The sequence below is a fragment of the Martes martes genome (genome assembly GCF_963455335.1).
Source record: "Martes martes genome assembly, chromosome: 3".
NCBI lineage: Eukaryota > Metazoa > Chordata > Mammalia > Carnivora > Mustelidae > Martes > Martes martes.
In genome coordinates, this window is record NC_137890.1 from 178,318,735 (window position 1) to 178,332,446 (window position 13,712).

At 38.9% G+C, this 13,712-nt stretch overlaps 1 protein-coding gene across 2 annotated transcripts in view; it reads right to left on the reverse strand.

Moving 5' to 3' along the window:
• The window catches only part of ADAM23 (ADAM metallopeptidase domain 23), a gene marked incomplete at both ends in the record, with an annotated part of 169,260 nt that overhangs the window by 48,399 nt on the left and 107,149 nt on the right, over positions 1–13,712 (reverse strand). For both annotated transcript variants that reach the window (XM_080797859.1, XM_080797860.1), the window contains one exon: positions 470–541. In XM_080797859.1, the coding sequence (XP_080653985.1) occupies positions 470–541 (72 nt within the window). The remainder of the gene's footprint in view (positions 1–469; positions 542–13,712) is intronic.

Sequence of the window (13,712 nt, forward strand, 5' to 3'; positions counted from 1 at the left end):
CTCTAGACATAAAATCTGAAGCCTGCGCTACTAAGAAAATAAATCTCAGTTCTTAAAAAAAACATACTCCACTTGAATCAATTAGCTCTCTTATAATATACTTAAGACAATAAGCTCAATTGGTCATCATTAACAAAGTCTCTAGATCAAGTGTAATTTACGCTCTTTTTAGCAGTTAATTTTCTCTAGTGTTTTTGTCCTTTGTCACCTTCTAGGTGACAAAGAGGTCTAGACATCACTTAGAAGCAAAACTAATGCACCTTTGGGATACCGAGAATGACCCAACCATCCCCAAAACTCTGTTAATATTATTTTTCGTGAAGCAGAACACTCTATAATTTCTTAGCCAGATGAGCTTAAGGATGGTGTTTTTACTTTTGCCCAAGAAAGAACTAAAGTAAAAAGCAAACAAAGAAATATAAACCATCCCATCTTGGAAAAGTAGGTTCAAGAAAACTGGGATACTTACAGAATCCACAAGGTTGACCACGGACTTTGCAAAGTTATTGGTGTGTGCATGAGAAGAGCGATACTTCTTATACTGTGGGGGTGGGGGGGAGGATAAACCAGTCACTGCCAAATCATTATTTAATGGTAAATTTCACATATCAGTAAAAGCAGACATTTCAAAGAAAGCAATAGTACATATGGGGATTAAAAATAGACAATCCTACATCCACCATATTGGATATGGTGGTGTTTATTAGGCAGCAAAACTCCTTCTAAAACACCTGTACCAGTTCCAAGTATGGAGAGAACCTGTAGAAATCTATGTGAGAAACTGTACACCTGAGAAATGAGTTGTTCACTCAGTCTTAATGTCTACAAATGCAATCTTCTCGAGTTCACTGAAACAGCCTTCACAGTTTACAAGGGGCTTAGCCAAGAAATTTAGTCCCAAGTAGACACGCATCTCCCTTTAAACTCAAGACCAGACACAGATCACGAAAATATCTTAGACAACACTTTAGATACTGGTCGTGATATAGATTGCATTTCTTATACATATTCATATATTCTTTCAGAAGAATGTCTCCTCCAAGGAGGCCAAACAAAGTCTTTGCCTTTTAACTGTTCCAGTCAGAACAAAGGAGGGACCAAAGTAAAAATGAAGTGCATGGATACTTTAAGATTGTTTATGGTTATTTATGATTATTTAAGAAAATAAATAAAAATAAATTAATAAAATAATTCCATAACAACATCTGGAGGGCTATGGTTTTAGCAAAGAATACTGAACAGTATGTCTTTGAGAGGACATTTGAAAACTGATTGAAAACCATAGGGGGATCACGCCCTCTACTGAGAAAAAAGGAAAACATACTCAAAACTACTGAATCAGATTTGCACCATAAATCTTTAAAATCTGTCTTTAATCATAATCTCTAAAATAACACATCTTTCATAAAGATTAAAAACAGTTCTACGCTGGAAATCCATGAAATTCGTTTTTTCCTCCTCTGCCCACTTTCACACTATAAATTTGTCAGGCTCCCTTCATTTCATTCTCTCTCTACCCCTGGTATTATGTTTTTAAAACAAAGATTATATGTCTTCATGCTTACTTACCTGGTATTTATTTTTTATGATACTTTATACACTGACAACCCATGACAGATGTGCAATAAATCAGTACTGTTATTGGTTGTATTCACTAATTTATCACCATTTTTCATTTATAACATTCACTATAATGTGAATGTTTATATTCCCCCAAATTCATATGTTGAAATCCTAACTCCCAAAATGATGGTATTAAGAGGTGGCACCTTTGGGAGATATTTTGATCATAAGGGGGAATTCTAATGAAGGGGATGAGTGCCTCAAAGGAAACTCCAGGTAGCTCCCTTGCTCCCTGTACCAGAGGAAGTGGGCACAGAGCAAGGTGCTGCCTATGAATCAGGAAGCAGGTCCTCACCACCTGGTACCATGATCTTGGGCTTCTCAGCCCCTAGAGTGGTGAGAAAGAAACTTCTGTCATTCACAAGCCACCTAGTCTGCAGTGTTCTGTTATCACAGCCCGAATGGACTTGGACTCAGAATGAACTCAAACTTGATGTTACTGCTGTCTCCATGCATCATAATCTGATCCAAACTGTCTCCATGTGTTCTTTTATAGTAAACATCAATCTGTGCGTGTAACTGGGCCAAAAACATCATATTGATCTAAGTATCTTAGGGCACTTTAACAGGGTTTTCAAACCCTCCACAAAGAAGTTGCTATAAATAGCTAAGCATTTTAAGTTGTCCAGCAAATTCCACATGCTAAAAAATTTCAAAGATCTTTTTTAAAGTAAAAGCAAAAGCCTCAACATTAAGTCCCTTTGGGGTGATGAAAATAATAAAAGCCTTGACCTTAAGAAGCACACATTACAAAAAGAAAGGAAAAATATTAACTGACCCCTATTCTAAGGCAGTGGTATTATATACCTACGACAATTAACTTGACTGTGCTTCTGAACATAAATTTGTCCATTTTGGAGACTTCTTTTTGTAGAATAATGATCATGGGAAAATAAGACATGCAAGTTAAAAATTAATAAAATGAAGTCTTTTTTGCTGTTGTGATGTTTTTCACTTATTTCGTATTTGTAATCTCCACGCCTCTGCTTTCCTTTATAGAAAGCTCCCTCTGCTGTGGGGTAAGTGAATGAGAAAGGTCAAGCATGGAAGCAAGAGTCCAGGTAAAAGGTAAAAGATAATGAAGGCTGGACAGCTGCAGAGAAAAGTGAGTGGGTTCGCAGGGTTCGCAGGACGTGCTGATGTTATAGGATGTGGAAAACGAAGAAAGAGAAGAATTAAAGATGACTCCCAGGTCTTGAACTTGAATAGCTGGGGGAGTAGAGGTGTCATTTAAAATAATAAGAAACACTAGGTAAAGAGAAGCTTAGGACTAAGGAATCAAGAGTGCTGATTTAGAAATGTTAGAGATGCCTGTTCAATACTGAAGCTGGCAAGCAAGTAGACAGTTGGATACGTAAGTATGGATTCAGGAGGCTAGAGGCATAAAGTAGAGAGCGATGAATTTAAAGTCATGATATTTTTTTAAAGATTTTATTTATTTATTTATTTTGAAGGGGGAAGGGGAGAGGCCAAGGGAGAGAGAGAGAATCCCCAGCATCCTCCCTGCTCCCCATGTGGGGCTCTGTCTCACGACCCTGAGATCATGACCTGAGACGAAACCAAGAGCTGGACACTTAACTGACTGAGCCACGCAGGCACCCCTAATGTCATGATATTACTTAAAGGTTGAAACTGGAAGTGTTCACATTGGCAAGAGTTATAGAGAGAAAAGAGAGCCCAAAACCAAGCTAGGAGCACTCCCCTAATCTAGAGGCCAGATGCAAAAGCCTAAGGAGGGCGGGCCAGTGAGGTGGAGGAGCTGTTGTGTCAACAGAAGCCGAAAATATTCCACACAGGAGAGCGTTATCAACCGTGTCCACTGCTGCTGAGGGCACGGAAGAGGACACGCAGGGTACTCACAAGATTTGTTCACTTGAAGTTCCACTTAACTGAGCGGCTAGGATTTACCAGGATCTATAGGTGTTTCTCCTACAGCAAATATTTCTCCTCACAACTCTCTGAGGTGGGTGTTATTAGACCATGTTAGAAAGGTGGACAGTGAAGTTCAGAGAAGACAAAGAACTTATCCAAGGTCACACAGCTGGAATTCAATGCCTACTTTGGGTTGAGATAGGAGATAAACTTTTTCAGTTAACAATTCTGATAAAATAGTTTATGTATATTCCCAAGAAATCATGGTTCTTGATGAGAACTCATAATTTGTTAATACGCCCAATAAAGGATAGTGGGTTTTTTTTTTTTTTAAGATTTTATTTACTTATTTGACAGACAGAGATCACAAGTAGGCAGAGAGGCAGGCAGAGAGAGAGGGGAAGGGAAGCAGGCTCCGTGCTGAGCAGGGAGCCCGATGCGGGGCTCGATCCCAGGACCCTGGGACCATGACCTGAGCCGAAGGCAGAGGCCTTAACCCACTGAGCCACCCAGGCGCCCCAGGATAGTGGTTTTTAAGTAGGGTTCAAATTGAGGCTTAAATTGAAAAATATTTGAGCTATAACACACTTGCACTTGGACTTAAACGTATGGATACAGCAAAAAGGTAAGCAAAACTTTTTTCATGCACTTTAAGATATCAACCAATTTTCTATTAGAATAAGGCTTTTCATATTTATATTTAGTTCAAGTGACTCAAGGAAATATTTGCAGACCCTTATCAAGGCTATAATTGGCTCACAAATTGGGTTCCACGAGCCAGCTACCAAGATGCTTTCTATAAAATTGAGGGATTTTCCTTTCCTAATTGAAAGCCACTGATAACATGATGTTTGCTCAAAATAAGGTGTCTGCCTTTTTTCAGGAAGCCAATATTAGGTTACTCTGAATTAAAGAGATTAGCTTGAATGTGAATGTAGGCAAAATGTTTCTATTTCCTGCATGAATAAGAAATAATTTTGCATACAAAGAAAGATGTGCAAACTCCATTTATGATAAAACTTACTTTCACAATTTGTGATCACTGAAAGTAATTTCCATTTAAAGTGCCAAATTTTACTTTGCCTTCCTGAACAATTACAACCCTTAAAGAAATTTGTTTTTTGAAAAAAAAATAAAATTAGTGCTTGATTTTCAATCTGAGGGTGACAGTTATCAAAACAACTGCGTTGCCTCATCTAGCACAAAGATTGTATAATGAGTCATTACAAGGATGATCACTCTAAAACCCAACAGTAAATCTACAGGTATTAAAAAAACAGATGTTAATTATTCTAGTTCAGTTTTACTTTAAAAATGTGAATTTCAGGACTCTGATCCATGTTCTGATTTACTACTTCTTTGTGGTAATCAAATTCAAAAACAATCTTCATTTTCTTCATTTCATATAAAGCACACCTTAAAAAAACTTTTTTCTCACATCTCAAAAGAAAAAATCCTTATAAAATGACATACTTATGTGGGATTTGGATGTATCCTGGCCTCAAAACAAAAGGAATATGTTGTCTTGCTACCCCAGATATAATATTTATTTAAATAGTAGAAATCACCTTAGGTAATTTCTTTCTACTTTAGGTACTATTACTACTCAAAATTAAAACTTTTGATTTCATTTCTTACTATGTATTTCTTCCAAGTTTATCAGTGAAAATTATAGGTCTTTTCTTCTAGTTTCAAAGATAGATGAACATATCATGACTAGTTCTCACTCAATTTCAATAATAATAATAATAATAATAATAAAACAATTACCAAGGTTTACCATGAACAAATCTGGTAGCATAAAGAAGAAAACTTTATCACAGAATATATGGTATAATGTGCAGAAAATTTCCATATATGAAAATGATATTATAATGGGAAGGTGCTATTTTATATTCGTAAGATAATGACAAGATTATTTAAATGCTTCCATTTAAAAGGATTAAAAAATAAATCCAAAGTATATAATATTTATAAAAAATTACTGTTTCCAATTTATACAGTTACTGATACCTAATCTGACAGATAGCTTTATGTACCTTCCCACCAGAGTGTATGGTGGAACAGGAGATGCGGAGATACAAGTCATGGGTTGGAGAAGTGTTCTATTCATTCCCAGCTTTCTGTGAATGTACTTTGTGAATTTAAAGGCATTGCATGAATCATAATTATTCCTTCCACGACTTTAAAAGTATTTGCATAATGGATATTAGAAAAAGGGGAAGTGTCTAATGCCATAGTTTCACAACATGCCACAACGCTAAGGACTGAGAAGTACCTACAAGAAATCTCAATGTCCCAATCAACAAAAATAGTTCAGATGAAAAATTTTCTTGGGGTTTCAAGCAAATTAATGTCCTTCTGAAACTCTTAGTTTAGCCTTTATTATCTAAAATGGTTGTCTATATATTTGGTTTTCCTTCTGACCAGAAAGGACCTCTCCTCTCCTTCTGCTAACATATATCAAGCAATACATTTAAAAGCTACTGGTAAATAAAATAAATCTGCGTATATAATTAACAGGTATTCCACTTAATAATACTCAGCATAACTAAACCAGTACTTAGCAAGTAATAGAAAATGTCTGCTAATGTGGAGAGTCAAGTACAAGTTTAAAAACAAATTAAGTCTTATTTTTTAAATTTATTGTTTCAAGGCCTTTTCTTGAGTAGGGTCTACTAATTAGAATTGCACACTGTCGTTTTACCCTATCAACTACTAACCTAATTTTGTCTCCTTAAAGTAAAACAAGGAACTTAATGATACATGCAAAACAATGTGACTTCTTATTGCAATCTTTTACAAGTTTTTAACCCATAACTGACTTTCAATATTTCTTAAAATATTCTTATCTTTCCAGAAATATAACTCAGTTTTCATAAAAACAGCTACACTCTTAGTTTATATAATTTCTTACATTAAATTATATATTTACAAGAAGTACAACAAGCCTACACAGTCCGGGAGGCTCAGCAATGGGGTGCTGGAGTCAGCTCCCAACAGTTCACAAGAGCCAAATGGATGCAACTTCTCCCACCTCCTCATTTAGTGACCTCACTCCAGTAGCTTGAAGTCAGCCGTGATGGTAGTTTTTACACTACAGCTATCAGCAAACATTATAAACCAAGGCTATTTTCCCCACAGAGCTAGGTGTTAAACATTTAAGCACACCCCAAGTGTTGGTTATACTAACAAACAGCCTACTGGACAAGACTCTTTAGAAAGCTCTAGGCTTCAGTCAACCTGTTTTACAAGGGACACAATTAACTAAAACATGGGTAAGAAGGTTTCTGCTCAGGGCACCTGAGTCGCTCAGTCACTTAAGCATCTGCCTTCAACTCTGGTCATGATCCCTGGGCTCACTTCTCCCTCTCTTTCTGCCCCCTCTCCCTGGCTCATGCTTGGCTTTTTCTCTCTCAAATAAATAAATGAAACCTTTAAAAAAAGAAACTTTCTACTCTATTTTCAAGAACAGCCAATGGAGGCAGTAATTATTTTTCATGTCTCTTAAATGTTATTGAGATGACATATTAAATCACAGTTTACTTTGACATTAAGTAACACAATATTACTCATCTTTCCAAAATTTAAAGAAGATAAGTCATCAAAGACTGTCTCTCTGGACATGCTTTTATCATACATCTTCACTTCCTATAATTACATCTGCCACAAGTCATAATAATTAGTAAGAAAAAAATGTTCTCAGAACAAAGACATGGAGTAAAGTTAGAAAGTAGTGACCAGGGGGGAGACAAGATGGCGGGGAAGTAGGAGGAGGCGCCTTTTCAACCTGCACCCTAAAGTGAGCTGATTACCTACCAAAGAACTCCGATCACCCATGAAATCAGCCTGAGATCAGAATTATACACGTCTGGATCTCTACGGGGGCCAGAAGACTCCAGTGGGCAGGTAAAGTGGAGTGGGAACGTCGGACTGATATCGGAAGATAAACAAAAGGGGGAGGGAGCCACCAGAGGCGACCGACTGGAAAATAATACCCCAATACGAGAGTGCCCGGCATCTGGGGACCAGCATTACCTTGGAGTCTTGTTGAAAGCACTCAAAAGAGCAAAGACTCGAGCGGGGAAATTGTGGGAATCGGGGCGGATAGGGATAGGGGCTCAAGTCCCCAGACCCAGGGCAGCCTCCCCTGGCGCTGAGCCAGAGAGTGCGGCGGACAAACCTGGTCTTTGTCCCGGAGCCACCAGTGCGCCCGAGAACGGGTGGAGTCCGGCTCCCATGAGGGGCTGGGAGCCACACCAGACGGCAGAACGCGCACCTTACTGGAGATGCGCGCGTGCCTCAACCTCCCCTGAGAGAGGTGCACGAACGCCCAGCCTGGTGTTCTGGGACCCATGCGGCGATAGACCCACGCGGCGATAGAGCCGATAGAGCTGGAGGCGCCGCGCCCCAAACCATCCCCTGGGAGAGGTGCGCGCAAGCCCTGAGCTCTCAGCCCCAGCCAGCGGGAAAATCTCAGTGTGCGATTGCTGCTTGGAACCTCTCTGGCGGTCTGGAGCTGCCCAGACAGCCACAGCTGCCTTGGTTTTGCGTACAAGCAGGAGATCCTGCGTCCCCAGGGACCGCGACTCAGAACCTGCTCTGCCAGCGGCCCAGCGGCTGCAGCACCTGCAGGGGAGCAGACTGAGGCTTCTCTCTGAGAGGGAGGTTGGGGTGCAGTTTTCTTTCCTCTAAACCTCCAAAAACCATCAAAAGCTGTCAAGGCGAGAGAAAAGAAGTGAACAAACATAAAAACCTCCAGAGAACAAAAACCTGAAAAAAAACTGTTTTTCTCAGAGCCCACCCCCTTGAGGGGGTCGGGAGGACTTAACTCAGGGAACATCATTGACTGAAAACCCACGTGGCAGCCCCCTCCCCCAGAAAACAAATCAGGAAAAAAAAAAAAAAAGACTACAAGAGAACAACCACCACTACTTCATAGATACAACTTTTATTTTTAATTCTTTCCCACTATTCTGGTTCATTTTTTTTTCTTTTTTTATATAGATAATTTTTTAACCTATTTACCATCACAGTGAGATGTCCAGTACATCAAATTCCATGATAAACTTCTAACCTGAATTTTTTGATACATACACATGTGTTTTTCTTTTGCTTTTCTATTTTCTTAATTTTTAGAAAAATTTTTAATTTAGTTTAGTCCAGTTTATTCCTTTTTTATTTTTATTTTCTAATATTCATATAGAGTTAAACTTCAAGGTAACCCCCTTTCTCCAAGCAATGCTACCCCTATAGGTGAACCAATTTTTAATCCCCCTTTTTCTTAGGAAAGTTGAGTCCTTTAACAAAGATATCAAGATACATCCAGGAAGAATCAAAATAACCTTCCTCGCCCACACCGAGAATCTATAACCATGCTCCCATCTTTTTCTTCTGCCAGTGTCTCTGTGTATTTATGTTTGTCCGGATAGTATATAAATCTTATACTTGGGGTTCTTCTTGACGAGGCTCCTCCTTTTTTTTTGCTTATATATATATATATTTTCTCTCGTCATATACTTTTATCAGTCTTTTTGTTTGTCTGTTTTTGTTTGTATACGTCATAAACCTTACCCTGGGGCCCATTTGGGCTGAACCTTCACTTTTATCTTCCCTTTTTTTCCTGTCTCTCTCTCTCCCTCTTTTTTCTTTTTCTTTTCTTTTTTCTCTCATTTGGGTGGGGAATCCTGAGTGCTCAGAAGCGTTCCAGGGTGCACCTTGACTGCACCACGGTCAATACATCCAGCTACATCTGTCCAGTCATCTCTCACCAAAATGACTAGGAGGAGGAATCCCCAACAGAAGAAAAATACAGAGGATGGGCCTTCTGCAACAGAGCTAATGGCTATCAACATAGACAATATGTCAGAAAGAGAATTCAGGCTAACAATTATCCAGGCAATAGCTAGGTTGGAGAAAGCCATGGATGACCAAACAGAATTGATTAGGGCAGAATTGAAAGCGACCAGAGAGGAGGTTCATAATGTTAGGGCAGAGCTGAAGGCCACCAGGGATGAGGTTCACAACGCTCTCAATGAGTTCCAATCTAATCTAAATTCTCTAAAAGCTAGGGTAACTGAGACAGAAGATAGAATTAGTGATCTGGAGGACAAACAAATAGAGAGAAAGGATCAGGAGGAAGCCTGGAACAAACAGCTTAGAAGCCACGAAAACAGAATCAGGGAAATAAATGATGCCATGAAACGTTCCAACGTCAGAATTATTGGAATCCCTGAAGGGGAGGAGAAAGAAAGAAGTCTAGAAGATATAGTGGAACAAGTTTTTCATGAAAATTTTCCCAATCTTGCGAATGGAACAAGTGTTCATGTACTAGAAGTAGAAAGGTCCCCCCCCAAGATTATAAATTCAAAAAAAACATCCAGGCACCTCATAGTAAAATTGAGGAATCATAATTGTAGATACAATCTCTTGAAAGCCGCTAGGACAAAGAACCTCCTTACATACAGAGGAAAGCCCATCAGAATAACGTCAGACCTGTCCACAGAGACCTGGCAAGCCAGAAAGGGCTGGCAAGATATATTCAGGGCACTAAATGAGAAGAACATGCAGCCAAGAATACTTTATCCAGCAAGACTGACATTCAAAATGGATGGAGAGATAAAGAGTTTCCAAGACCGGCAAGGCTTGAAAGACTATGCAACCACCAAGCCGACACTGCAGGAAATATTAAGGGGGGTTCTATAAAAGAGGAAAAATCCTAAGAATAGCATTGAACAGAAATATAGAGACAATCGACAGAAAGAAAGACTTCAAAGATAACACAATGTCAATAAAAACGTATCTCTCAATAATCACTCTCAATGTGAATGGCCTAAATGCACCCATAAAACGACACAGGGTTGCAGATTGGATAAAACGACAGGACCCATCCATATGTTGTCTACAAGAGACCCATTTTGAACCTAAAGATACACCCAGACTGAAAGTGAAGGGATGGAGAAGCATCTTTCACGCCAATGGGCCTCAAAAGAAGGCCGGGGTAGCGATTCTCATATCAGATAAATTAGATTTTAAACTAAAGACGGTAGTCAGGGATACAGAAGGACACTACATCATTCTTAAAGGGACTATCCACCAAGATGATCTAACAATTGTAAATATCTATGCCCCCAATATGGGAGCAGCCAATTACATAAGAAAACTATTAATCAAGATAAAGAGTCATATTGATATGAATACATTAATAGTAGGAGATCTTAACACGCCTCTCTCAGAAACAGACAGATCATCGAAGCAGAAAATCAATAAAGAAATAAGAGCATTGAATGATACATTGGACCAGATGGACCTCATAGATATATACAGAACATTCCACCCTAAAACAACAGAATACTCATTCTTCTCAAGTGCACATGGAACCTTCTCCAGAATAGACCACATACTGGGTCACAAATCAGGGCTCAACCGATACCAAAAGACTGAGATTATTCCCTGCATATTCTCAGATCACAATGCTTTGAAACTGGAGCTCAATCACAAGGAAAAGTTCAGAAGGAACTCAAATACCTGGAAGCTAAAGACCACCTTGCTTAAGAATGCTTGGATCAACCAGGAGATCAAAGAAGAACTTAAACAATTTATGGAAACCAATGAGAACGAAGACACTTCAGTCCAAAACCTATGGGATACAGCAAAGGCGGTCCTAAGGGGGAAATTCATAGCCATCCAAGCCTCCCTCAAAAAAATTGAAAAATCCAGAATACACCAGCTGTCTCTACACCTTAAAGAACTGGAGAATCAACAACAAATCAAACCAACTCCACACGTAAGAAGGGAAATAATCAAGATTAGAGCAGAGATCAACGAGGTAGAAACCAGAGATACAGTAGAACGTATCAACGAAACTAGAAGCTGGTTTTTTGAAAGAATCAATAAGATCGATAAACCATTGGCCACACTAATCCAAAAGAAAAGAGAGAAAGCCCAAATTAATAAAATTAAGAATGAAAAGGGAGAGATCACAACTAACACCAAGGAAGTAGAAACAATCATCAGAAGCTATTATCAACAGTTATATGCCAATAAGCTAAGCAACCTAGATGAAATGGATGCATTCCTGGAAAACTATAAACTCCCAAAATTGAACCAGGAAGAAATTGACAACCTGAATAGACCGATATCTAGTAACGAGATTGAAGCAGTGATCAAAAACCTCCCAAAAAACAAGAGCCCAGGACCTGACGGATTCCCTGGGGAATTCTATCAAACTTTCAAAGAAGAAATAACACCTATTCTCCTGAAGCTGTTTCAAAAAATTGAAGCAGAAGGAAAACTTCCAGACTCTTTTTATGAAGCCAGCATTACCCTGATCCCCAAACCAGGCAAAGACCCTACCAAAAAGGAGAATTTCAGACCGATATCACTGATGAATATGGATGCTAAGATTCTCAACAAGATCCTAGCAAACAGGATCCAACAGCACATTAAAAAGATTATCCACCATGACCAGGTAGGATTCATCCCTGGGTTACAAGGATGGTTCAACATTCGCAAATCAATCAATGTGATAGAACAAATCAATAAGAGAAGAGAGAAGAACCACATGATCCTCTCCATTGATGCAGAAAAAGCTTTTGACAAAATCCAGCATCCATTCCTGATTAAAACGCTTCAAAGTATAGGGATAGAGGGAACATTCCTGAACTTCATCAAATCTATCTATGAAAAACCCACAGCAAATATCATCCTCAATGGGAAAAAGCTTGCAGCCTTCCCATTGAGATCAGGAACACGACAAGGATGCCCACTCTCACCACTCTTGTTCAACATAGTATTAGAAGTCCTAGCAACAGCAATCAGACAACAAAGAGAAATAAAAGGTATCCAAATTGGCAAGGAAGAAGTCAAACTCTCTCTCTTCGCAGATGACATGATTCTTTATATGGAAAACCCGAAAGACTCCACCTCCAAACTACTAGAACTCATACAGCAATTCAGTAATGTAGCAGGATACAAAGTCAATGTCCAGAAATCAGTGGCTTTCTTATACACTAACAATGAAAATACAGAAAGGCAAATTAGAGAATCGATTCCATTTACTATAGCACCAAAAACCATAAGATACCTCGGGATAAACCTAACCAAAGAGGTTAAAGATCTGTACTCGAGGAACTACAGAACACTCCTAAAAGAAACTGAAGAAGACACAAAAAGATGGAAGACCATTCCATGCTCTTGGATGGGAAGAATAAACATCGTTAAAATGTCTATACTGCCCAGAGCAATCTATACTTTTAATGCCATTCCGATCAAAATTCCACCAGTATTTTTCAAAGAGCTGGAGCAAATAATACTAAAATTTGTATGGAATCAGAAGAGACCCCGAATTGCTAAGGAAATGTTGAAAAACAAAAATAAAACTGGTGGCATCACGTTACCTGATTTCAAGCTTTACTACAAAGCTGTGATCACCAAGACAGCATGGTACTGGCATAAAAACAGACACATGGACCAGTGGAACAGAGTAGAGAGCCCAGATATGGACCCTCAACTCTATGGTCAAATAATCTTTGACAAAACAGGAAAAAATATCCAGTGGAAAAAAGACAGTCTCTTCAATTAATGGTGCTGGGAAAACTGGACAGCTATATGTAGAAGAATGAAACTTGACCATTCTCTTACACCGTACACAAAGATAAACTCGAAATGGATAAAAGACCTCAACGTGAGACAGGAATCCATCAGAATCCTCGAGGAGAACATAGGGAGTAACCTCTTTGATATCAGCCACAGCAACTTCTTTCAAGATATGTCTCTAAAGGCGAAGGAAACAAAGGCAAAGATGAACTTCTGGGACTTCATCAAGATAAAAAGCTTCTGCACAGCAAAAGAAACAGTCATCAAAACAAAGAGGCAACCCACGGAATGGGAGAAGATATTTGCAAATGACAGTACAGATAAAAGGTTGATATCCAGGATCTATAAAGAACTCCTCAAACTCAACACACACAAAACAGATAATCATATTAAAAAATGGGCAGAAGATATGAACAGACACTTCTCCAATGAAGACATACAAATGGCTACCAGACACATGAAAAAATGTTCATCATCACTAGCCATCAGGGAGATTCAAATCAAAACCACATTGAGATACCACCTTACACCAGTTAGAATGGCCAAAATTAGCAAGACAGGAAACAACGTGTGTTGGAGAGGATGTGGAGAAAGGGGAACCCTCTTCCACTGTTGGTGGG